Source organism: Pleurodeles waltl, chromosome 11 (genome assembly GCF_031143425.1).
Source record: "Pleurodeles waltl isolate 20211129_DDA chromosome 11, aPleWal1.hap1.20221129, whole genome shotgun sequence".
In the NCBI taxonomy this organism is placed as follows: Eukaryota; Metazoa; Chordata; class Amphibia; order Caudata; family Salamandridae; genus Pleurodeles; species Pleurodeles waltl.
In genome coordinates this window covers 124,535,324-124,560,873 of record NC_090450.1, presented here as the reverse complement: position 1 = coordinate 124,560,873, position 25,550 = coordinate 124,535,324, and the positions used below count along the sequence as shown (strand labels likewise).

Genomic DNA, 25,550 nt, shown 5'->3' with positions numbered 1-25,550 from the left:
ACATTAGGCATCTCTTTCATATTTTGGACCAAGCATATCTACGCTATCTTTTACTCAAGCGCTAACCCTTACATTAGATCTGAAAAGGCCTTTGATTCCCTCTCCTTTTTTAGAGGTTCTTCGGACAATGGGGACACATCAAAGACTACTAGTGTATATAAAACTCTTGTACACAAGCTCTAACCTCTAGGACTGGTGTGAGTCGCCTCATATCGGCCTCATTTCCAATCATCTGGGTCATGCAACGGAGCTGCCCACTCTCCCCAATCCTCATAGTGATCGCCATGGAGCCACTGGCTCATCGACTACGCCTAGAGGGACAGCAGAGGGACATTCTCCTAGACGGGACAACACATGTGATATCATTTATGCTGATGATGTCATTCTCTACATAAAAGATGCATTGTTAAAGTTAGCCTTTGCCTCAAAGACCTTTCGCCACCTCAAGCATGTCAATGGCCTCGGGGTGAACTGGGGGAAAGCCAGCGTATTTCCGCTTCCCCAAGACACGCACCAGTGGGATATACAACTAGGAGGTTTCACACTACCAAGGAAGGAGGCCACAGTCCATTATATAGGGATCCGGCTTTATCACACACAACAGGACCTTTTTCACTGTAACCTGCAAAGGGCATTCTCATCACTTAAGGCTCAATTAGGTTTCTAGCAGCAACTACCACTCGCCCTATTGGGTCGAGTAGCCCGCTCTAAAAGTGGTAGTCCTTCCCAGACTACTATACTACTTCGCCAAAATCCAGGTTTTTCTAAAAGACCTGCTGTGGAGTGAGCGCAGGAGAAGACTGGTCCTTACAAAACTGCAGTTTCCGGTGGGCTGCGGAAGTCTCAGAACACCTTCTTATGAGGTCTACTATCAAACGGCACAATAACAGTGGGTCTTCTGTTGGTTAGCGGAACAGAATCGCCATGAGACAAGCACGGGGATGAACCTCTCACCCCAACAAGCATTACATCAACCCCCTACATCCCAAAATCAGACAACACTGTTCCTCGTCCCGCCATATATGGGTTGCCAGGAAATGCTTGGCCAGAATCACCCAAATGACAAAATTCATCCTCTCCTACTCCTCCATGACCCCCCTCCAAGGTCTCCCCAGGCCCTAGGTCCCTTTACAGCTGATCATCTATCAATCTGGCATGAACATTCCCTTGACACGGTAGGGGACCTTTTCCAAAACACTCAACTCCTCAGGTTTAACCACTTACAGCAGGATTACAGTGTCCCCCAGGACAATTCCTAATGTGTGGTCAACTTATGGCAACATTATGCTTATTATGGGGACCAATACAATACAAACTGCCTACCCATGAGGTAGTATGCATACTATGCATAATTGGGGGGGGTGGAGGGGGGGAAAGGATGACATTAAATAACATGGCTATGCAAGGCCATATGGTAATATACAGAACCCGTGTTGACACGGGAGGAGGATCTAGGTAGACCACTGCACGATACAGAGTGTTCCAAGGCCCCTGAAGCTCTGCAATCAGTCTCCACAAATGCATGTTTCAAAAATATGCAATGTATGGTACTTCGTAGGGCGTACCTCACACCAACCACTAAATCGCATGTTTCCAATTGCCAACTTGTGCCCTGATGCCAAACCCAGCCAGCCAATCTGAAGGGATGTGCAGTTAAATGAAGTCACTGTTGCCTTTGGTCTTGTGAAGCACATGCTCTGGACTTGTCCAGCCATAACCATACTGGCAACAATCACAGAACTGAATACTTGGGGGGCGATAACTTTAGGTTTCTTTGGCAGGGGAATGAACCAAAAGGTTTGGACATGTTTTGCTAATCTAGGTCTCCTCCTTGTGAAATGCCTCTTGATCCTCAACTAGAGAGCTCAACCCTCTCCGACAAAGTCCCAGTGGCAACACATGATGTTGCGTTTGGGGGGAGATGGAAAGTTCGACACTATACTGAGAACCGGCCTACGACTTTGCAAATGCCCCATAGTGCCAGCCTATGACAGAATGCTCGCCCAACTTTAAGATCTCATTACAGACAATCCCCCTCCACCTTCTTAGTCTTCGTCCTCTGTCCTCTACTGTGAGTCCTAAGGCTAACGGAGACTCTACAACCCGCACCGAAGACTCCCTTGCAAATACACCCTTGCACATTCCCCTCCACCATCCACCAAGTTCTTTCCTTGACCCCTGAAAGCCTGTATGATGGAAGGAATACTTTAGGTAATACTATCCCTCCAACCTCTTGATCGTTCCACCTACACAGTCTTGCATACTCCAAGACCCAACTACCTCGTCAAACCTCATCGCCACTGCCTGAGATACTAAACTTCCCAGACATTTTTGCCCTGAACTATCCCCCAATCTCAAGGGTTTATTTTGCCCCGCACCATACCAGAGGTTTATCGCCCCCCTCTCTTTAACCTAGCTCATATATTCAAACGGGATGCTCAAAACACCTACACTTCTTTGGGACATTGGTTCACAAACATGCGATTATGATTTATTACATTAGGCTTGCGCTGTGTTTGTAATATTTTTGATTATACAAAAATGTTGAATTTAAACTGCTGTACTAAGGTCTGTTTTCTTTGTCTGTTTTGCTACACTGTATTTGCTTTCATTGGTCAATTACCATCAACCACGCTATTGTACAAAGGCTGCAGACAAATGTTTCCTTCCTTGAGGTTAAAGCATATCCCCCTACAGGATGTAGAATGCAAAACCTCAATTAAAAAGTTTTGAACAAAAAAAAATGTAAGATGTGAAAGAAGAGTAACGTGAATGATAAACGTAGTCCAGTTCACCCAAAACACACATAAACAAACAGAACCCATATTATGTCTTTACAACGCCTCGTTGAGGTTTGTAAACCACAACAATAAAATCTTATAATTGTACCGTACTTTACATTATCATCTTCACCCAAATCTACCCAGAATTGATTCAGGTGCAGCTCCTAGACGAATCAAATGTGATTATTCCACGTGTCGGGGCGGATGTTCAAAATGTGAAACATAAGCAAATAGTATTAACAATTCAGGATTGGAACTCTCTGTATGTGTGTTACTCAGAAACAACTGGAACTGTGCTAGTTCGACAGATGGAACAAGTTTATCTCCTAAAGGAAATGTTTAGTCTTTCTTTGCTCATCCAGTCATTTTAGAGCAGGTGGAAATATGAGGCTACAGCCTTTAGAGAAACTAAACAAAAATAACAAGAATTATGACTTTTTGTAGTGCTCATCACAAATGGCATGGTTTCTAGACACTTGAAGAATGGCTGTTATTCTTGCCAAACCCAATAGTACTGATCTCATCAAAACAGTAAAGCCTGTATTGGTGCTGCCTAGATTTGAACCTGTGGCAGACTTGTAATCTACACGCAGGTCACCGTACAGGTGTTTTAGTTGACTGAGCGATCTTACTAGCAATCGTAATATACTGTATATGTAATATATTGATCGAGTCTGTGCAGGTGTGCTATTAGCAAACCTTTTTTTGTAAGTTGGTTTCCACGCATCTTTCTTTTACTTAATTTGAATAATTCTGTTTATATTTGGAATGGGAAACTGCAGGTTATGTAAATAAATGTAACATTTAAGGAAGTGAGTTCATAGGCTTATTGTGGGGGACTGTATTTATGTTATCTTTGGTGTGTCCTTTTATTAAAAGTCTCATCACCATATAAAAGATTAGAAACCAACATACGTTAGTTATTCATAAATACATGACAATAATGATGTTACACACCACGCTGATGAGTCCATGGTTATGGTCACCCTGAGGGAAGCTACACTGTGGAAGGCATCAGCCACCACAGGCACCAATGAGGCTCCAGAATCCTGCGCTGGGAGAAGGATATCTTCTTCGCATGTTACTCCAACGCCATGATTCTGAAGAAAGAGACATATGAACTATTCTTCCCAAATGGTGAATTGTTCAGAGGAAACGATTGGAAGGTCTTTATCTAACAGGAAGTATGAGTTTTTCCTGTGATGTCAGTTTCTGCTTCACTCATATGTAAGCATGGCATTCACAACAGGAAGCAGTTTCATAACACATTCTTTATTTTTACTATGCTCAGTGCCCACCTCATTTCTTGCCTTTTACAGCATGACTAATCTTCGATTTGTCTTCTGGATTCTCTAGTGAGGCTCTTCCTGTTGTCTGTGAAGGTTTGGCACTTGGCTTATCTACTAGAACATAATTTTACGTCTTCAAGCAACCACTGGCAGATTGCCAGAAGACTGTTTACCCTTTTCCCTCCAAGATGGAACTGTCTTACAGTGACACCCAACACCTATAATGTGTATAATACTCTGCAGGGTGACACTGGGGCTTCAGAAAGAGGTCACCCTTTCCTCTGGGAATCTAGAAGGAAAGTGTACAGAATTTCACCACATTAATTCATGACATATCATGAAAAACACATCAGAGGTTGACCTGCAAATCTGTTTCCAAGATTCACAATTATCATAAGCATTCAAACTAGACTCACCTCAGATCGTATTAATATATTTAACCACAGGTGTCCTGTTTAGCCAACGTCATCATCATTATGCATATCTAACACTCATACAGACTTGTCTTCGGGGTAACTTGCTAGGCTGGGATACACATTTCCATGACTCTCATTTCATCAAGACTTTATAACCAAGCCCTTGTTACAAAATGAGGCTCGTGGGCCGTTTGGAAGAACAACAAGAAACTCTTCTTGCAGCTACTTTAAGATTGGTTGGATTAATTACCTTTCTCAAGGCACCAGCACGTAACAATCTCAAAGACAAGAGATGATGCTACTTGTGCAGCTACTCAATTCTAGCTGTAACCTCATGCCCAAGAGCTCTGATGCATCTACTAGGGGTGTGCCACATACAACACGCCCTAGAAAACATCTATAAACATTTTGATGGGCAACACAGTACTATTAACCTCAATGGAGGCTCTTAAAAGACAGACGTGTCAAAATGAGACAGCTATATCGGGTAGAAAGAAAAACAAGTGACTGTGAAAGACTAGGCCGACTAACACAAGTGGTGAGAAACTGGGCAGACTGGCACGCAAGACAAACTCGGACACTGGCCAGACTGACACACTAGTCACAATAAGACACTGGCCAGACTGACACACTAGTCACAATAAGACACTGACCAGACTGACATGTGAGTCAAAATGAAACACTGGCAGACATGTATGATACTCACAATGAGACACTGGGCAGCCAGGCACCCGAGTCGCAATGAGACTGGCATGGGAGTCAGAATGAGTCAATGACCAGACAAGCATGTGAGTCACAGCAAGACATGAGATGGGCTGGCACGTGAGTGAAAATTTAACATCGGGCAGACTGGTGCAGGAGTCACAATGCCACAACGACCAGACTTTCACACAAGGTACAAAGAGACACTGACCAGACTGACATGCCATCTTAGTGACATAAGACTCAAAATCTGACACCACCTTGACCGGAGCAATGTTCACAGTACATTAGAGTCAAAGCAGCTTAAGGCATGAAGATGTAGCCAGGGCACCGGTCACACCCATGCAGTAATAGCTGCTGTTCACAATGGGAAGTCTGTGTAAATTAATGCCACACTACAGCTCAGATACTGAAAGAACTTACTTTGCTCTCCCTTTTACTGTGCAAACCAACTCGCTCCTGTCGACTCTTGCTGGCTTTTCCTGTTGTCAATAAATTGAAAGAAAAGCCCTATAATTAAGCCTTATAATTCCAAATTAAGTGGTTGAAAATTTAAGTTACATCTTAGCAAAATGTCCCAAAAATGAATACTTATGTTATAACTATTGCTTAGTTGCCACGCTGGTAAAATTGTTTGGTGATGAAAAGCTGCACATTTTCATCTTACCAAAAAAAAGAGGAAAATAATTTTGAGGTGTTGGACTATTAGGGCGGAGGAGGAGAGTAGCCCCAATGCCAGTGCAGCAAAAGTGAAAAATAAAATGGTAATAAAATGAATCACCATTTTATTTTTTACTACTCTCAGGCCGAGCGGTGTTTGGTGGCGGGGCATTGCTGCTGACTAGCAGCAGGGGAGTAGTGCTCACTCCACTAGTTTACACTGAGCATGTTAGTTTGGCCAGCTGTCTTGCGATGGCCAGCTCGACATGCACTGGTGTAAACCTCTCCATCTACCTGCCTTAGCTTGGTGGAGAGCAGGCACATCCCCCCTGTGCATGCTGGAGTGTCGAGGTAGCCCGCTTCAGCCAATCCTGGCGCTGCTCTCATCCTTCTCATTCATCTGCAGGATGAGAACAGCTTCGGGATTTGGAGAGGGTTGGCTGAGGCTCCAAGAGAATTCCCACTGATTGCACTCAAGGTGAGGAAGTGTGGGTAAGTATGTTTAACTTCTTATTTTTTTATGTTACGACTCACTGACAGGCACTGTGAGAATTGCCTTCAGTCTTAATACCAGAGCTCTCAGTCATGGCCCATTATAAAATCGGTTAACAAGCCATAATTTAGAGCTTTGGAATATGAGCCTAAAGGCATTGTAATTTATTGGGCTTGACACACGGCTCGACGACCCTCCAATGTTGAGGGTCACCGCCCACCACTGCATAGACACTTCTGTGATCCAGCAGGCATAACTATTTGTTTACTAGTCTACGATGGCACAATTTAAACGGGAAGCAGATAAAGGTCTCAATTCACACAAACTATGCCGATCAAGCTAAGATAGTGCCCCTGGGGACTGACTTGCCTCCTAAAGTAGTCATCCAGGCAAATGTAAAAAATTGTCCCCTTACCTATTATTACATCATTACGAATTACAACAGTAAGAGTGATTACATCTGAATGCATTATGAAACCTTTTATGACATCATTCACCAGATGGCCCTGTATGTGTGCAATAGTGGAATACCTTGCCCGTTAAAACTATATAACACTATGTGCAATAATGGAGGAGGGAGAGGGGGTGGAGGAGTATGGCCGTATTAAAATTAAAAAACGCACAACATTTAGTAAAACCTGGGGATCACTAGTCTAGCCCGGGGCAACACAAAGTATGCCATGCTGTTAGATCAAAGAGCTGAACTGACCACTGGCCTTTTCACAACCCACCTTACCTCCCACCCAAAAAACCTGTTGCAACAGATGGCTTCCCAAGATACAGTGTGTTGTTCCTAACTGTTCATGGTAAATCTGTATACAGGATTTATTAAAGTGTACTGGTCCAGTTATGGTCGAAAAAACTATTTAAAGTAAACTTCTCTAGGGTGTTTGAGGGATCTCCCAAAAAAGAAAATGTATTTGCTGAAGCACACCGGGCCAGTAACAATGGTAAACATGAGAGAATTAAGGGCCTGATTTAGATTCTGGCAAAGGGGGTTACTCGACACAAACGTGACAGATATCACATCTTCAGTATTATGATCCCATTATTCCCTATGGGGATCGTAATACGGCGGACTGGATAGTGGAAGTATTCCTTCTGCCAGGTCGAAGTATTCCTTCTGCCAGGATATACATCACGCCCCAAGTAAAAAGGTCACTTTAAAAGTGTGATTAGGGACATCTTGTGCGAGGCTCATTTGAGACAAACAGCAGGGACAGTGGTATTGATAAAAAATAAAGAATATATACAACACTTATGAGGTTTCAGAATCTCACCTAATGATTTTTTGGGGAAATTTAGCGTCAACTTGAATATTTGAAAGCACTTTTAGACAGTAATAGACAAAATCTCATTCCAGTTTAAAACTAAACTATTAACCCAGGGTATGGGTATTTCTGGCTATATACAATTTCAGTATCAGCATCCCCAGAAACTCATGTGGCCTGCTTCTACTCGCACAATAGTGTTGAAGCAGATATGTTAATTAGAGATATTAATGAGTGTTTATGTATTTTGAATAATAATAATAAAATGTAGAAAAAAATAATGTGCACGTTTGAAAATGTGCCCTCGGAGATGGTCACCAAGATTCACAAATGTACTAACAAAATGAATAACGTATGCAATATAGAAAATGTATTAAAACAATGTAGAAGTATGTCATATTGAGATATATAACGTATGTTTTGCATTATATTGTAGAATTAACTTAGCTGAAGTTGTGGCCTAGTTTTGTCAGGCCTCATGCAGAAGCTGAATTACTAGTGGAATGTAGGGAAGCTAATGTGCTGAACTGACCCTGAACTGCTTATTGTTTAATAAAATCTGCTCAGCAAAAAGCCTATGCGTGAACCGACGGACAGGAGTTGATTAAATCAGAAATGTATCAAGGACTGTGTAAAGCAGACGAGATGTACTTTCCCAGGACTCGAACAATGGAGACACTGACTGGAGAAGAAGATGAAACATTTTTTATACCGACGAGCCGGATGATGAGGAGATCGTACAGTGAGCCAATCAACACCTTGAGAACTGTGTAATACTAGAATTCATAGATTTGAAGAACTGAAATTATTGGGTAGAGTCATAACTGGTGACTAATTGACCAATTAGGAATTGGGGGATAGTCTGGGTGACTTTGATATAATGCCGTGACAAAGGGCAAAAACTTCAGAACTGATGAGAGATGTTAGGTGCAGATGTCCGGAGAGAGACTACGAGATCAAAGAGATTTGAGATTCTGTCACTGGGCTCATGCTCTTGAGAGCCTGATGTGATGCTGATCGACTGATGACCTGAAAACGAAGACTGACTTTGTTGCTGATCCATACTGTGGATAGATAGCTATGACAATTAACTTTTGTGCCTTTTCTTTCTAGGTACCAACTGCGCTGTTTATAGTTTTTCTCCTAGCTAGATGTTTTTCCAAATTCATGTTCTAAACTCTTTTCGCATTAAGTCCCACATGCTAATGCTAATCAGGGTTAGGTAGGGTTCCCATTCTGAGACGCTGACATATATACGGTGACAAATGATTGATGGACTGATTTGCTGAACTCTGCTACTCGTGTTAACATATTCATCGTTATTGGCTTATGTTGAAGCATTAGAACGCATGTTTCTCTAATTCTGATTAGATTATGTTATTGGTGGTCATTAATGAATTAATCTTGAGATGATTTGAATAAAGTTTGAATTAACCTCATGACTTAGTATTGTAACTAATAGGGAAATAAAATTGTTAAAACGTATATTGAATTGTGGTTATTCGTGAATGTTGACGTTAATAACTACTGATTAATGTTTTGCTTAATGGTTATTGGTTTGCCTACTGATTATTGATGAACATTGGTTACACCGTAGGTAGGATACTTCATGCGAATCAAAAGGTTAATCGACCTGTACACGTGTCCCCTTATAAGTTTACTTACTAAGGACCAGGCATGCTAGCAATATTAATGCCAGTCACATGTGCCCAGCATCAGGGAGCACCAGCATCCATATGCCCACTGACAAGTGATGCCAGTCCACGGATAGCCAGTGATGGGTATATCCAGCCTTACAAAGTGCAAGTCCAAATTTCACATGTAATAGGCATGGGCAGACTCCACATGAGCCATAGCAACATGTACAGCCTCCTACCTTATGCCGGTAACAGCTATGAGCAATGTCTTCATGGCAAGAAATGGCTAATACCAGTCTCACAATGTCCAGCTTCGGGTAAAGCCGGCCTCCACATACCCAGAACAGAATTGCCATATACTAGTGCATGATAAAGATCTATATATTTTTGTTTTTAAAAAAATTAAAAAAAGAAGATTACATGTAGGAAATGCAGCCCTCAGATACGGTGACCCCAGAAGAAAGGGAAAATGTAACACTATAAACCATCTTTTTTTTATTTATTTTTTACTGGAAATAACATGGTCAGCGGGTGGGAAGTTTTAGCCTCGACTTCCACAGGAAAAGTACACCCTCCCACAAGGTAAGGCTTTTATTTAGTGATCTTGTATGAAAAACCTTCTTTTTTATTTTTGCAAATTAAGATATGCACATCAGAGACAAAACTCAAATCTCAGCATCCAAACTATCAAAAAAAGTAATACAGAGTAAGTGAAAGGTGCTCGGTAGAAAAATATGTATTTTTGACCATTGACTTTGTGTTGCACCACTTTGCATCTGGATTAGTTGTTCAGTGTTCACCAGTTGCAGAATACATTTTGTATTCAGTTTAGCTGCCTATTGACTTTATCGTAGCATTAGACATTGCAGTTAAGCTGTGTTTTTCCACATGGTAAACTGTGCATGTTTTTCTTATTCTTCCTCACCGAAGAGCTAGGACATATCACCAAACAGTTAGTCAGACAGCATGATAAGAATGTATCAGACTTATGTCTTTTCAGTGCAGGGAATGTTTTGACCTTGGAAGAAATGCCTTGCGATGTGGGCCAGTTCTCAATGCTTTCCTTTCAACTCTGACCTACAGTAGCCAGCATGTTTGAATATTTCTCTTTCATGGGAGGGGTTTTCTCCAGAAAGCCCTTTCGCTTCTTTAAGATATAAAAAGGTAGCCCTCCTCAGTAGCGGTGGAATTTCCAAGACCTCGGTCAGGATTGGATGTCAAATGCCTGAGATTTGTCCCGTGAGGGTGGGGATCTCTTTCTCGCAGTTGAACGGTGTCATCTTCTTGCTGGCATGAGAAAGATGAAGAGCTTGGCAGGCCATACGGTGATGAATTTTTACTTTAGTCTTTGCTTTGCAATTATGCTATAATATAATCACATATATTTGCTGTGTACATTGCAGTTGAGAATCATTTTGGGTATATTTTCCTTTCATTGCTGTGACTATTTTTAAACGTGTGCTTTCAACCTTCTAATCTCCTTTTAGGATTCTCGTGGTGAAATAATAATAAATGTCTTCTTTGAACTGAGAAGTGCATTCCAGAGATTGTCAGCTAGGTCATTAGTGAAAGCAAAGCATGCTCCTACAAAGTTACGGCTCAGTGAAAAAGTGAACAAAAAGTGCACCGTGGTATTTACAAATATTTACATATGACAAATGTGGCTACCGAAAGTTACATTTTGTCAGAAGCTGGCACCCATTATTAAGAGTGTCATCAATCCTCAAATGAATATTTTTATATAATGAACAATATACATCCGGTATCAGTCAACTTTTCGACCCCTACGGTTGAAAAATTACCAAAAGGTTATCATCAGGACCAAGTAAATAGTGTAAAAAGCACTTAGAAAAAAGAAATACAAATCAAAACCGTATACAAGAAGACCATGAAATACCCTCAAGGCCTATGTGCAGATGAATTACACCGCAATTTGATGACTCCAATAGAAATGTTCTCCCAGGGTTAACAGTCAACGGCCTAATAGGACCTAAACTATGTAAAACAACCTGAGACCAAGATAATTTAAAACTGACCAACAAGGCGCAACGTGAATTAATCACATATGAAACAAGGCTGAAACACTACAGACAATCAGCATAATCCTTCAAATGTATTTTTGAGCTATGAATTATTATGTTATTTCTGGGCTATAAAACAGATATAATGGGTTAGAGTTTATATAGATTTTCCAGACATCAACGTATGCATTATTAACACCAAGAGTAACTATCAGTAGCCAGATTGAAACATTTATACACATCACCTTTTGCATTCTGCGTACTATTCACAATCTGCCTTGTACAGAAACATTGCTCAACCTCAGAGGACCAAACTGTGCAATACTCTGTGCTGTTATTGGGGGCATACTCCCTTATTAAGAGTGGTGTCCAACAAAAACGTAATGGGTTTTGCAAAAAAAAAAAAAATGAGCACAAGATTGTTCTTTGGGGTAATAGGGTAATCAAATACAGATCACATAAGGAGCTGCAGCATCTTGTAAGCAAGGGGGAAACTATACAAAAATATGAACTTATATATAAGACAGGTTTCAGTCAACTAATTTGCATACAGGCACCCATAATCCTCTGCACACAAGCTAGTGGTTTTGCAGCCAAGGGGATGGTAGCCTTTTTATGGTATCCAAGTATCTGGGCTAGGATGTCTTTAAGAGAACGTGGAGCCTATGTGCTTGTTTGGAGCGACCTATTATAAGTTACAGAAGTATCCACTGAGCAGCTAGATGTGTAACATTTTAGCATTTCAGGGGTGTAACACTATTGCACAATTCTGTTCAAGAAGTCATGCAAGCTTTATGCGCAGACTTTATTACTGTGACAAACCGTGTATTATTCATTTTTTTGGTTCGCTTCCTAGATGAAACGCCCCACTCAATGGGTAAAAACAATGTCAATTTAGCTTTAGAGCCCTCCCTACTGGGCTATACCGGCCACTAAAGGCACGCTCCAGCATTAAACGTCTGAGCCAAATGTGAGGGACGTTAACAAGGAAGTGCGACTTTAATGGCTGGTATAGCCCAGGTACGAAAGGTTATAAGCTATTAGAACATTCCGTCACAAGAGGGCAGAATGTTCTAATAAACAACACAAAGGCCTCACGGAGCCAGAGGGGATTGAAATCTGTTGCTGTGAACAGAGAACATTAGAATGTTGACGTTCCAAGCTTTTACCAGCCTTTAGAAGCCCAGAGCACTCCATTGTTTCCAAAGGAGCTCCCAAAATGTCAAGGTTCCCATTTTTTTTAAACCATGCTATTTCATTTCACAGTAGTATTGTTTGTGTAGCTCATTATTTTATATTCAAGGTTCAAACTACTTACAGGTACAGCTGGTACCTACAGGGAAAGAGACAGGGTGAAGTTAAGGCTAGACATTGACATTTTGTTATTTTTCTTTGAGGAACCCGCCACCTGATTGGGCATAGTCACTTTCACTGGACCCAATTTCTGGGTCAGTGGTTGGTTAAAACCCACCATCAGGTCTATGGCATGCGATCTAATGTTAAAGGTGATAATATTTATGATAGGGGAATAGTGTTTTATATATTGAGGGAATGACACCTTAGCCCATTAACAATTATATGAGCCAGCACGATTTATTAAGACACCAGGACTCAAAAGAAAAATAAGAGGCCATAGATATCATTTTCGGTTTGCCCCTTGCGACCCCTCTGGTTGTATTTTCGAACCCTGACCCTAATCTAGTTTATTAAAATGTGGAGAAACAGGATCTGGAACAGGATCGTAAGTAAGTAAAATGAAATGTTTTTAAATGCATGTTGTGTGCGTGTATGAGGGTGAGACTGTGTGAGAGAGCATGTGCATGTGTTAAAATGACTGTGGAAGTGTGTGTATGTGTATGTATGTGTGTGTTGGGGATTGAGTGGGAGAGTGTCATAGGCAGGGAGTGAAAACGAATTAGACTGTGAATGAGTGAATTAAAGAAAGAGTGAGTGAGTGGCTAAGGATGAATAAAAATGAGTATGAGTGACAGTGCAATTGAGTGAGAAAGAGAGTCAGAGTGACTGGGAATAATTGAGAATGAATGAAACCATGAGTAAGTACCAGTAAGTGTAAGAACATATAAGTGAGTCTGAGTAAGAGTGAGTGAGAGCAAATGCGTAAGAGTGAGTGAAAATGAATGAGTTTGAGTGAGAATGAGTGATCAAGAGTCAGTGTGATGAATGAGAGTTAGTGAATGTAAGTGAGTGAGAATGTGTTCTTAGGTTTGTGTGTCTGTCATTGGACCTGGCATACTTTTTGGCTTACAGAGGCACCCATGGCAAAATGCTAGCACCTACATACTGAAGGCAGTACTTGCATATGAGATACCCACAGCAAAATACTGGCACACTGGCAGTAAATATTGGCATGAGACACCCGATAGAAAATGCTGGCACTGGTATACTGGAGGAAATATGCAGCATATTTCAGGGGGGCATTCATGACAAAATGCTGTCCCTGTCGTCCTAGACATAAGGTTTGCCATAAGGATCATCAATAGTGCTTGGGCAGCAGTATAATAAAAATTCTGGCACTAAAATATTGTAGAATGTTTGGGCTAAATGGGGCACCCATGACAAAATGCAAGCCCTGGCAAAGGTGACAATTGTGACATTTGGGGCAATCCACAGGACATTTTTTTTAACGTAACTCTTACTTGGCAGGTTTCATTGACTTGGCACACCAAGAAAGGACTTGAATATCAAAATCAATGTTTTTTTCAGAGCATATGACTTTTTTGAAACTACACAATTTTATTGTGCTTTAAAATTCACGTGTTTCAAAAATGTTCAGTGCAGAGAAATTACCTCCCTCCACCGCCCCCTCCAGGCAAAGTGTCATTAGACTACGTTTGGTGATGCCTAGCTGCAGTCCAAAACTGGGAGCTACATAAAACCTGCAACCACTTTTGTTGGAAATGTGTGATTTGATGAAGACTAACATAGCTTGGGCTGCAGAACAAGGGTCATGCTTGGGATGTAATCTGAAAGCTATCTAAATAGACACTCAGATCATTGAATACCATGACATTTGCCCATAATAAAATGGACCAGTGAGCAGAGTGGCAATGAGCAGAGTGGCAAGCAGCATCGGATTCTCAGAATCTGTCTAATATAGTCTTGTGGCTTTAGTTTGGTGGGCGCCTATGTTTTACAATCTATAGAAGCAGTTGTAGTCCGGAATATTGAGTAGGTAATATAGTTTCATCATAATAGTGTTGGTAAAACACTGAGGATCAAAACATTGAGAAAATATGCACATGTAAGTATATATTTAATATTTTTTACTCTACATCTAAATACCTTGTAGATTTATATATAGTCAAGGTACACTTATGTGGTGTTAGGTATAGTAAACCTATACTTACTTATATAGACTGTTGATATTTTGCCTACAATATTATGGTAGGATGATATTTCCTACTTGATATTGTGAACCCCCGCCAACTTAGGCAGACGAGCCAGGGAGGTATGAGAACATTTAATACAGAAAAAAGAAAAGATAAATCAAATAAGCAACTGGTAATGCAATGGACTTACATTATTGCCTTGGACCAGTTTCAATAGTAAATAAATCAGGGATGTGGAATTCCTATCGCCCGACGCCCGGGACATCTTGTTTGGGGTCAAGGGCAACAAGTTTTTATGTTTACTTTGTCCTTGGGACAAGTAGGCCCAACCCCCTGCAGCACAAACCCTTTGGCTGCCTGTTTACAGAGAGTTGAACTCTCTGCAGTTGAGGTAATGTGTTTCCAAAAGATAATGCTGTTCGAACTTGTATTTATGGTTCATTATTTGAAAGCCTTCATTATTAGGGTGCGTGCTGTAATTAAATGTTTTAAGGTCACACTTCACTACTGACGTTGGTTCCAGTACAAAAAAAAAAAACGTGTACACACATGTTTGAAAAGTTTAGGCTAAGAGGCTAAGTATAATGCTCCCAGAATGCTCTCTGATTATATGCAAATGAAGTGTCATTTAGTAAAATGTGTTGATGCATGCTAGTATTTCCCAAAAATATTTCTAATGGAAAATCAGTGTAACCATTTTCAACACGATTATGGGAAGCATGAAAATAAACAAACACTGACAAAGCCAACTAATCTGACATATTTTTATAAGTCTTTTAGTTTCATCAATGCGTGTCTTGTTTTGACATGGCTTTTGTAACACTTTATTGTTGTGGGAGCTACCAGGCCCTCAACATTGTAACAAACATTGGCAAAACCCCCCCAAAAAGTTTTTGAACTCCTAAAGCACACGTTGCCACCAGCGGCATAACAAAGGCCCCGCAGCCGCCCTCCAGGGGGCCCCGTCAGCACGGCACCTGCCCTGAGTGAGTCTGGAGGGGGGGCTCCTCCATGTTCTTTGCAAAGGGGCACCCTCCAGTTTCGTTACGTCACTGATTGCCACTGTAGTTCCTGACACTGAACAAAACTACTTTGTGTGGCAATATGCTCCTTGTGGAAGAGCAGAATGCGATCACTCACAGTAAAGCCAGCCGAAAGAGAGAGAAATAGAAGTTTAATAAAAACAAAATGTCTTTGTTAACACCAGACCTAATTAGGGACCAAGACCCACATGTAGGTAGCTTTTTGCATGTCGCAAACAGCGACTTTCGCTGTTTGCGACGTGCAAAAAGCACACTGCGATGCACAAACCCAGTTTTGCGATTCAGTAACCTGGTTACCGAATCACAAAACGGGTTTGCGACTCGCAATTAGTAAGGGGTGTTCCCTTCCTAATTGCAACTCGCAGTGCAATGTAGGATTGTTTTGTGGCCGCGGGCACAAACCAATCGCAGTTTGCACCCATTTCAAATGGGTGCTAACACTTTCGCAAAAGGGAAGGGATCCCCATGGGACCCCTTCCCCATTGTGAATGCCACTGTAAACATTTTTTCAGAGCAAGCAGTGGTCCTGTGGACCACTGCCTGCTCTGAAAAAATGAAACAAAAACGTTTCATTTTTCGTTCTTGTTATGCATCTCGTTTTCCTTTAAGGAAAACGGGCTGCATTACAAAAAAAACTGCTTTATTGAAAAGCAGTCACAGACATGGTGGTCTGCTGTCTCCAGCAGGCCACCATTCGTGAGGGGGTCACAAATTGCGACCCACCTCATGATTATTCATGATGTGGGCATTTACGAAGCCCTTGCGAATCACAGATGGTGTCAAGGACACCATCCTACATTCGGATTTGCGACTCGCAATTTGCAGGTCACAAATCTGAACCTACCTACTTGTGGCCCCAAATTCTTAAAGAAAGTCACAAAAGTGCACCCATGGTATATGTCGTACCCCTATAAAATATTTGTGAACTGTATTTTAGCGTGGGTAAATACGATGTGTAGATTTGCTCATGTGAAAATCTATTGAGCATTTGCAAGTTCATTTTCCCTCCAGCCACTTTCTTCCCAACCCTGGAAGAAGTTCTAATTCTGCCATTGTCAGGAGTAAATGTCCAACCTTTCTTATTATGGGAAAATATTAGAGAGAAGCTGGTAAAAATCTTTAAAACATGCAGGTTAGTAGGTTTGCAGACTCAAAGGCATTCCAGCCCTGGAACTATTGCTTACTGCTTCCTCCAGCCCCAGTATGCAGATCTGCAGAAAGGTGGCAAAATAAGGAAATTGCTACAGTAGGGATTGAAACTCCAAGTATTCAAGCCCTACTATGGTAGTAGCCCTGGCATAATCAGAGAGGCTATTAACTGCTGCCATAATTTGTCGCCACACTACATGGTACCAAAGGGACAAGTAGATCTTTTTACAGGACAAGTAGATTTGAGAAGCAACCTGTCCCCTGGACAAGTAGATATTTTAATAAATTCCACACCCCTGATAAATATTTCAAATCCTCATCAGATAGGTCCATAACCAATACCTCTACTCAAAGCAAGTTCAGAATCAATGATAACACCAAGGTTTCTCGCAGATGCAGTAGAAGGTCATTAAGGTGCCGTAAGAGATTGCAATACTGAGGTAACTGTTAGGTTAGGTATTGGGAACTTCAGCTTTTGGATTCTGAATTCTGTTTTTAATCCATCCAATTTAATAAGTGGTAATCCATCTGTCAGGTGAGATACTAAGACCTACACTGATTTCACTATGGATCTCTTGTATGTCAGCAGCTCAAGGATGCAAACCTAAGCCTTCTTTCGACACAAAGTTCAGAAACACATTAATGCTAATGTTGAGAAGCAGTGGTGAGAAGGGCACACCTTATGAAGGCTTAATGGCCAAATATGAAAAAGAAGAAAAAAATAAAAAAATAAAAATACCCTTTGGTAATCTCCCTAACCTTTAGTAACCCCCCTTTGGCTTGTTTCTCAAGGCACAATCTGAACCAACATAATGTGTTTGTGGAGTTGCTGGCAATCACAACTAGCGTATATCAACTTTTTGGAATGATCCACCATGAAGAGTTGCCGAAAAGTAATGGAATGATGAATTTACTCTAATCTAAGAAATTCAGGATTTAATCTTGGACATTTCACCATGCTGCTTCTTCTCACGCCTGGCCCGAAACCAGACTGAGCTATATCAGGTTCTGGTTAATTGGATGTTGCTTCAGGTACTTAATGTTCCCTACAACCTCTGCCAAGATGAAGGGAACAGCAATAGATCAGTAATTCCTTCCTCCAACTTCACTTAAAGGTCAATGCAGTGATATAAAAGGGCACACATGTCCGAGTGCTCTTTTAAAGCACATCGCCAATTTTTAGATTGGAGTTTGTCCTGCCCCTGATTTCAGCACAACATACAAAATGTGAAGGTTATTCACCTCCCTTTGCAGGGCTATCCTAATTATTTTCAATTGGAAGTCAGGATTTTTACCCTCTGGTGTAGGTTAAGGATTACCAAAGAGGACTCATCCACTGCGCTCTGTCACAGCTGCATGTCTTTGTCTACCAGGGACCCCCGCCATTACTGCAAGCCGGGCTTGACTGCTTGTCTGTGTCACGGCACTACGGTGTTACTGGGAACTATGAAAATAATAACAACTAGGCCCTGGATAACTGCAGCCTGGTAATTGCACTTTATGATGTATTACTCAACGCAGACAGCTTCAAACAAGGCTTAACTACATATTGTAACAGAACCGCTTTGCTTATGGTTATGTCCTGCAACCAGTATATAATATTGTTTTATTATGTAAATTGGTATTTCTTTCTCAATCGACTCGCTTAAGACCTTTCATATTTTTATGATGTATCTGGTGTTTATGTGTACTTTTATGATTTGTAATCAAAATCGAATAAAGAAAGGATAAACTGCAACCGGATTGGTTTTGGTTAAACTTCCTTTACCCTCTTTCAAATGTTTGAACCTGCAATTATGGACCATTTCTAAATGAAGCTACGGAATCAGGATTATGAACTACTGCAAGGAAATCCATTCACCTGGTCGAAGTTTCAGGTCTGAGCGTGCGGGCATTTCATCATCCACAAATTTGACATCTTAGAGCTTTAGGTACATAGTAATAAGTGACTGAAAACTCGGGGACTGAGGCACTGCAAGCAAATGCAAACCTCTCCTTTATTGCCAAACCCCCTTGAGAAACACTGGACACTTTTTGACACATTAGTTTCTGCTGGTGATTTTCTTAAAAAGCAAAAGCAATCACAAATATCAAACCTATTTATTTTATAGATTTTTGGGGATAAATCTTTCATTTATGTCAACCTCCAAATAACCACCCTTCACTGGACTAACGAGAAATCATAATAGACTCAGTCTGTGTAGGAAGCAGATATTAACATTTTTTATAAACAAAAACAGAAAATATATCTCTGCCAAACATATTCCTTTTTCTCATGCACCCCTCCCAGACAGATCTGAATTGGACAAATATGAACAAGCAAAAAGTTCCACTTTCACACCACTCAAACCACTCATTTTGAGAAAACTTAGAACAAAACACTCAATGCTGTCAATTTATGAACACTGCACAATTGGTTCATTTAAGCTGTACCATTAATTCAAAGAAGGTGTCCACAGCACACACAAATTGTAAATTGATTATTCTTCAGAATATATCAAACCAAGCATATGCAGGCCTTCATACACAACCATATAAAAAACATCCTAAACCAAAGTTTTTTTTCACCTATTATTCAGTCACCTTAATCTATTTTGGTTTGTTCATTATTTTTCGAATTTATTACAAATGTTGTCCTTTTCCTCTTGTCGTAGTTCTTCAAAAAATATCTAATACCAAAATAAATCCCTGTTTCGAGCTAAAAGGGTAAATTTGAAAGCAACTATTACATATTCCTCTTGTCAGGATTTTTTTCTTTGAGTTATTTTTGTCATATTAGGTGGATGGCAATTATCAATCTTGCAAGTCAAATAAATACACGCGCTTCAATTACATCTGTGTGGGATTCCAGAGGGCTGGGTTATATGTGTGTTAGGGGAAGGGCAACTGGACACAGTATGAGGCAGGGATCAGAATCATGGAGGGAGATGGAGAGGAAGACAAGTCATTTCATCAGTGGGATGACAGTTTCACAAGAAGTTGGTAACCGCGTTAGGTTTCAGATGCTGTGACTTTTCTAAAACAACTGCAAAACCCCTTCACAGGTTGCTATTAAATGGCCAGCCTGCATGCTTTATGGTGCCGTCCCCTGCACATAGCACAACTTTGTCAGTGCCAGCCCCTCTCGATCCACTCTAGATCACTGGGACTCTCCCCACCACATCACTAAGACGCAAAATGCGTACAAGAAAATAGTCTTTCATTATAATGAAGAACAAAGCTGCGCCTGCATGACGCAGTAAACAAATAGGAGAGTGCAATGGCAGCGGCAGGTTGTTGCGCAATACGACCTAGTGGGATGTGGAACGACAACCTGCGAGGCAGGTTACATGGAAGGATACGGGTGTCTCCAGGAAGGCTAGCACGGCTCTGGAAGGCGTGAACGAGCCTCAAGTGACTGCAAACATAAATTACGTTGGGGCGTGTCCGAGACTTACATTCCATGAACAATAAACAAAAAAAGGAGAAAATTTAGATATCTTGGTAACAACGTGGAACTGTAACAGATTAAAGGCTTGCAAGCAAAAATCCCGCAAACACTTCTGATCAAACGACCCTACCTCATGAAAACCTTATAGCATTATTATTATTAACAATAATAATGTTATTTCTTATAAGCAATCTGCAGTGGACGCTAGCTGTCCTAAAACTGCAACACTCTTCAAAGCCTCGAACGACGTTCTCGTAAGCCTGTGGCTCTGTGGAACAGAAGCCCAGTGTGCCGCGCTGCTCTCCGAACAGTACACCTATTTTTCAACCATGACACCACGTTTGATTGATCTGTCAGGGCAGCTGTAGGGAATCCAAACCCCGCGTGACATAAGAGCATCTGAGGAAAGGAAAACAAGGCCCTGTATGTTCATCTTCCTTAGAGGGAGATGGATGGTGTAACTTGTGACTGACAGATCCCCGAGCAGGGCTGGGAGCCTGGGGCCGAAAAACGGAACACGCTGCATCTTCGAAGTTCGGTAGAGATACAGAAGGGACCCCCTTAACTATAACTATTGGGGGTCCTCGAACCGAACTGCGTCAAAGATTCAAGCAAAAAGCCACAAAAACTCAAGCTAAAAATAGAAGATCTCTGGTAAAGCACAGGAAAGAATGGCGGTTTGTTTAATCTTTGATTTCTTCAGCAAGTCTATTTATTTAGTTTGCTTTTGATTTTATTTCGTGTTCTTGGTATACACAAATCAGGTGACTCCCTATCTACACATTTTCCATTGTGAATTCCAACATGCATAACAAATATTAAAATTCAAATTTTCTCTGATCACTTGTTTGATCTTGCGCAACATACAGTAACACACGGATGATTTACACTGTTTTCCTTTTACTTTCTATAACAGACTGTAACAGAATAGCGGTAATGGAGTCCTCCTGTATTCCTCACCAGCAACATGCAATGCAACTCTAATTCAGCCTTTAAACTTACCAGATGACAGAATTTCACCAAGGACACAAGGTTTCAGTTGTGGGCTTTAATTTTGCAAATCGTTGCTCTCAGATATGTTACTCCAATTGGTCTACAACTCCCAGAATGAAACTGAACAAAACAGTGACACTGAGTACCCTGGTAATCCAATCTTTAACACATCTTTCAGGATAAAGGAAGGCCCCCTGTGAGGTAGAAATATTGTAATGCCTTTCAGATGAAGCCAAGCCTACTTCCCCAAAGTTCACAAACTTGACCAACTAAGTGTATGTCAAACGAGTCTTAAACTGGAAAATCTTTTCTCTAGTTTGTCTCTGGATTAATGAATGCTTCCCTCACATTCACAGGCTATAGATCAGTTGCTCTAGGGCAGTGGTTCCCAACCTTTTGATTTATGTGGACTCCCATTTTAACATTAATGAAACCCAGGGACCTCCACTGAATCATCACTGGAATCCAGCGACCCCTGCCTGAGTCATTACTGGACCTAATTAGTCAATATTTGTTAATATTTTTTAATTTTCTAAGCAGTCGCGGACCCCCTGATAAGGCTTCGCGGACCCCCAGGGGTCCCCGGACCACAGGTTGGGAACCACTGCTCTAGGGTTAGACAATGGGACCAACTAATAGAATAAATCAACTTTTACCATTATCAGTTATAGAACGTTCCTTAGTTGAATAATAGGACACGGAAGATAATGGACCGTAATAAGAGTTTTGTCGACGGAGGGCTCTGGGAAGCCTCTTGGTACCTGTGATCTAACTTGTACTTGTTGCAGAACATCTGTTGCCAGGTGCGCTTAACTGGCGAATTCTCTGCTCTGAACTTTTGATATGTCCACTAACATATACTCTCAGATGCTTTTAACATAGAAAACCTCTGCTTTTCAAGGTACCGACCACAGTAAAGCACTAATATGGCATGTTCCTCATAGCTGACTTTCAGACGGCACTTGTGAATATGGGAAAGTCCGGCTGCTGGATGCTGTTGAACAAGTAAACACTTGATCTACACAGGTGCACATTTGCAGCACCTCTATTCAGGGACATTCTTGTACTGGCATTGGTGGTTGCTGAATTGCGCAAGCAGAGATCCTCCAAGGTCATACGTGAACCTTTTCTCCACCCTCCCCACCTGTTCTTAGGTATTGCTAAGTCTGTGGGCCTCTGCCCATCATAAGTTACAACCTAGAACAGTGGAATTCAAACTGTGGGGGAGCCAGTCCCCGGGGCACGGAGGCTCTACCAAGTGGAGCACTTAGTATGACCTTCAACTCCTCGTCAGGGGAGGTAAACGCTATATAAATTCAATTAAAACACATGGGGAGAGAAAACGTCATGCTAAAAAATAGATTTGTAATTTTAATGAAAGAAAAGAAAATGGTAGTGGACCACTCTCTTATGAGCCATCAGTAACGCCCTTTGTCACTCATGTCCTGGATAGGAGTAGGTGTCAAAGGGAGGCCTCTAATAACCCCTCTAAGTCTCATCCCTGATTACTGATAAAGGATCACACAGTGGAGACTTTTACTATGGCAGGTACACCAATAGCACGTCGGCAATCATCGAGTACGTTTTTGATAGGGATAATGTTACATGTGTTCAGAGTTAGCAACTACCCCAAGTCTTGTGCAAAACTTTCAGTCAATCCTGGCTTTTTACCCAGCAGCACACTCCACAACTAGCCTTGCAGTTTGGTTTTTAACATTGTAAGTAACATGCTAAAAAATCCCAGCGTGCAAAGTAGGCCAGGACTGGCAGAGGGCGTCAATCATGATATGGGACAAGTTGCCAGCTACATATTATGGCGTGGCACAATAAATAGCAAGAACCGACATAAATTTGTGACTGTTTTCTTTGATGCCTTCTTAAGTCCCTTTCAAGTTTTGACACCATTGCTACAATGTATTTTAATTTGGCATAAGGTATTTTTTTTTTTTTTTTTAAGTAAGGTGGAACATTGCTATCGGACATTTCTTTTAATAAGCCAACCTGGCCTGCGATCCTTCATTAGATTTTTGGTATTATAGGTATATTTTACATTACATATATTTAGCATAGTGACCTGAAAAGCACCACTGGAGATTCTTTTTGTGTATATTTGTGAGATGGTGTGCCCTCAAGCACCACTAAAATGCTTTTAAGCTTCTTACAGTATTTAGCACTTGATAGAATAATTGTGAAAGTTTATGGTTGTCATTTTGGTGGGCCCAATGAAAAAAATGTGTAGAGTGATGAGGGTTAAAAAAGTTTGAAGACCCTTTGGGGAAGAACATCTTCTACACAACGTTGCAAAGCTAATGAAGTGCCACATTAAGTTGGTCCTATACATAAAACTTCAGCTACAAGACCATTCAAATGTGAAGTGGCTCTGCACAAAGAAGACGACAAATGCTCGCCAACAGTTCATTATGATGTTCATATGCAGATTGTTAATCAATAAACCACAAGTTATAGCCCAAGTAAAGCCTCCTACCTCTCCACCATGCCCGTCAAAGATGCCAAAGATGGATGGGTGGCTCTTGTTGACCAGGTCAGTGATGACCTGGAAGCGATCTTCCATGTGGTCCCGCCTACCCTGGATTGAGTAGACGGCCACGTTGTTGCTCTTGAACTCCCAAGTCTTGGAGAACTCGGCCTCCAGCACATCGAGCCCCCCGAGCCGGTCGTTCTGCATGATCTCAGCCACCTTGCCCTTGACCATCTGAACAGCATCTCGGCTGGACTGCACAATGGTCTTGACCTCATCTGTGTGGAAGAAGTAGCTCCAGAGAGCCAGGCTGATGCATAGAAGGAAGAGAGTCTCCGGCCTCAGCAGAAAGTAACGCATGATGCGGCCAAGGAGGGACAGCAGGGTCATGGTATCCTCTATCATTTATAACTAAGCACTAGTGAGGGAGACCGAGACTGAAGACCTGCTGAGGTCAGTTCATTATCCAGGTACCTTATATCCTGTGTCGTAGCCCTCGAAATGAAGCCGTCAGCTGAAAGCACACAAGTCAGAGTTAGGGGGAAAGGAACAGGTGCTGAGACTTGGTTAAAAGAACTCGAATGATGGGGACCTTAAATGAGTCACTAGTATGGAGGGTGGGGAATTAAATGTCAAGATTGGTAGAATCAAACCAAGGTATATTTGAGTAAGTGAGTAATATGCAAGCCTTGCAGCCGGTACAATAAGCCTGGTTTTCTCAAGAAAAGGAACAATGCACTGCTGTGCACAAAAAAAGGGGGGGGGGTTACTATTGGAGTTCTGGGCACACAAATTGCTAATCATGGATTGTGCAGTTAGTAAATGGTGCACGCCAAACCTATTGTGTGCCGACTGGGGGTCATTGGGCAATCTGGGCACTGCACAATGAGGTGGGTACAGCAGGCAAGCTGGAAATGAGGGGCAGATGCGTTCCGAGACCGTTACAAGCGCTCGCCGTCCACACGCAGCCCCAGGAGTCGGGGGCAGTCTGTAAACCCAGACACTGGTGTGCTGGGCTGGCTAGAGTGTACCGACAGGTTGTGGGATCAGGGACCTGGGCACCCTCTAGAGTACAGGCTCTAGCCGCTGGAGTCTGGGGAAGTGCACGCCGGAGCTTCACTTCAATGCAGGGAGTCCTTGTGCAGGCGGAAGGCTCTGGGTCAGCACAAAGCAGGCGCAGGGGAAGGGCTGCCGCCGGTGCGGGGCTTGCAATAAAGAAGCTGCTGCAGTGACCGCTCGCGGGAGCCCCAGCCGCCTCTCCCCTAGCTGTCAGTGCCGAGCACAGCTGTCACAGAGCCGCGTCCTTTCTGCGTCTACTCGGGATCATACCACATCAGCACCGAGCGAGGGGGGCCATGGAGCACACCATCTGGCTCATAGCCTGGCCCGCGCACGCGCAGTGTGTTGATCTTGGACAGAACAGTGGCGACTGGTCGTGAAGTCTGTGCAGGTGTTCCCTGTGGGTTATTTGGCACTTACTATGGGTACCTAGTCTTGACTCGCCTCACGACCCTGCACGGTTCGCAATGAGAAGGTGCAAAAGTAGCTCGGCACTAGTAACCGCATAAAATAACACTAGGGCTAAGATAGGAGGGGAAGGGATGCCTGGCTGCATGCTAAGAACGAAGAAGACGCCCCAGAGAGGAAAAGTTAAACAGTGAAACCGAAGTACAATAAAACTAAGTCAAATAGCTGAGACTGGGATTTAAATAGTGAAAAATAGACATAAGCACAAAAACAGAAGTTCATTCTCACAGGGAAGGATACAAGAGAATAAATGATGACCAGAAAAATAAGCAGAGTGAAAGTGAAAAGAACAAAGGGGACTTTATGC

General features: G+C 41.9%; 1 protein-coding gene across 1 annotated transcript in view; it reads right to left on the bottom strand.

The window, feature by feature from the left end:
* PPM1L (protein phosphatase, Mg2+/Mn2+ dependent 1L) overlaps positions 1-25,031 on the bottom strand; it is a 554,292-nt gene extending 529,261 nt beyond the window's left edge. Inside the window, exon 1 of the mRNA XM_069213236.1 lies at positions 23,723-25,031. Coding sequence (XP_069069337.1) covers positions 23,723-24,121 — 399 coding nt within the window. The 5' untranslated portion in view covers positions 24,122-25,031. The remainder of the gene's footprint in view (positions 1-23,722) is intronic.
* Between the last annotated feature and the right edge of the window lie 519 nt (positions 25,032-25,550).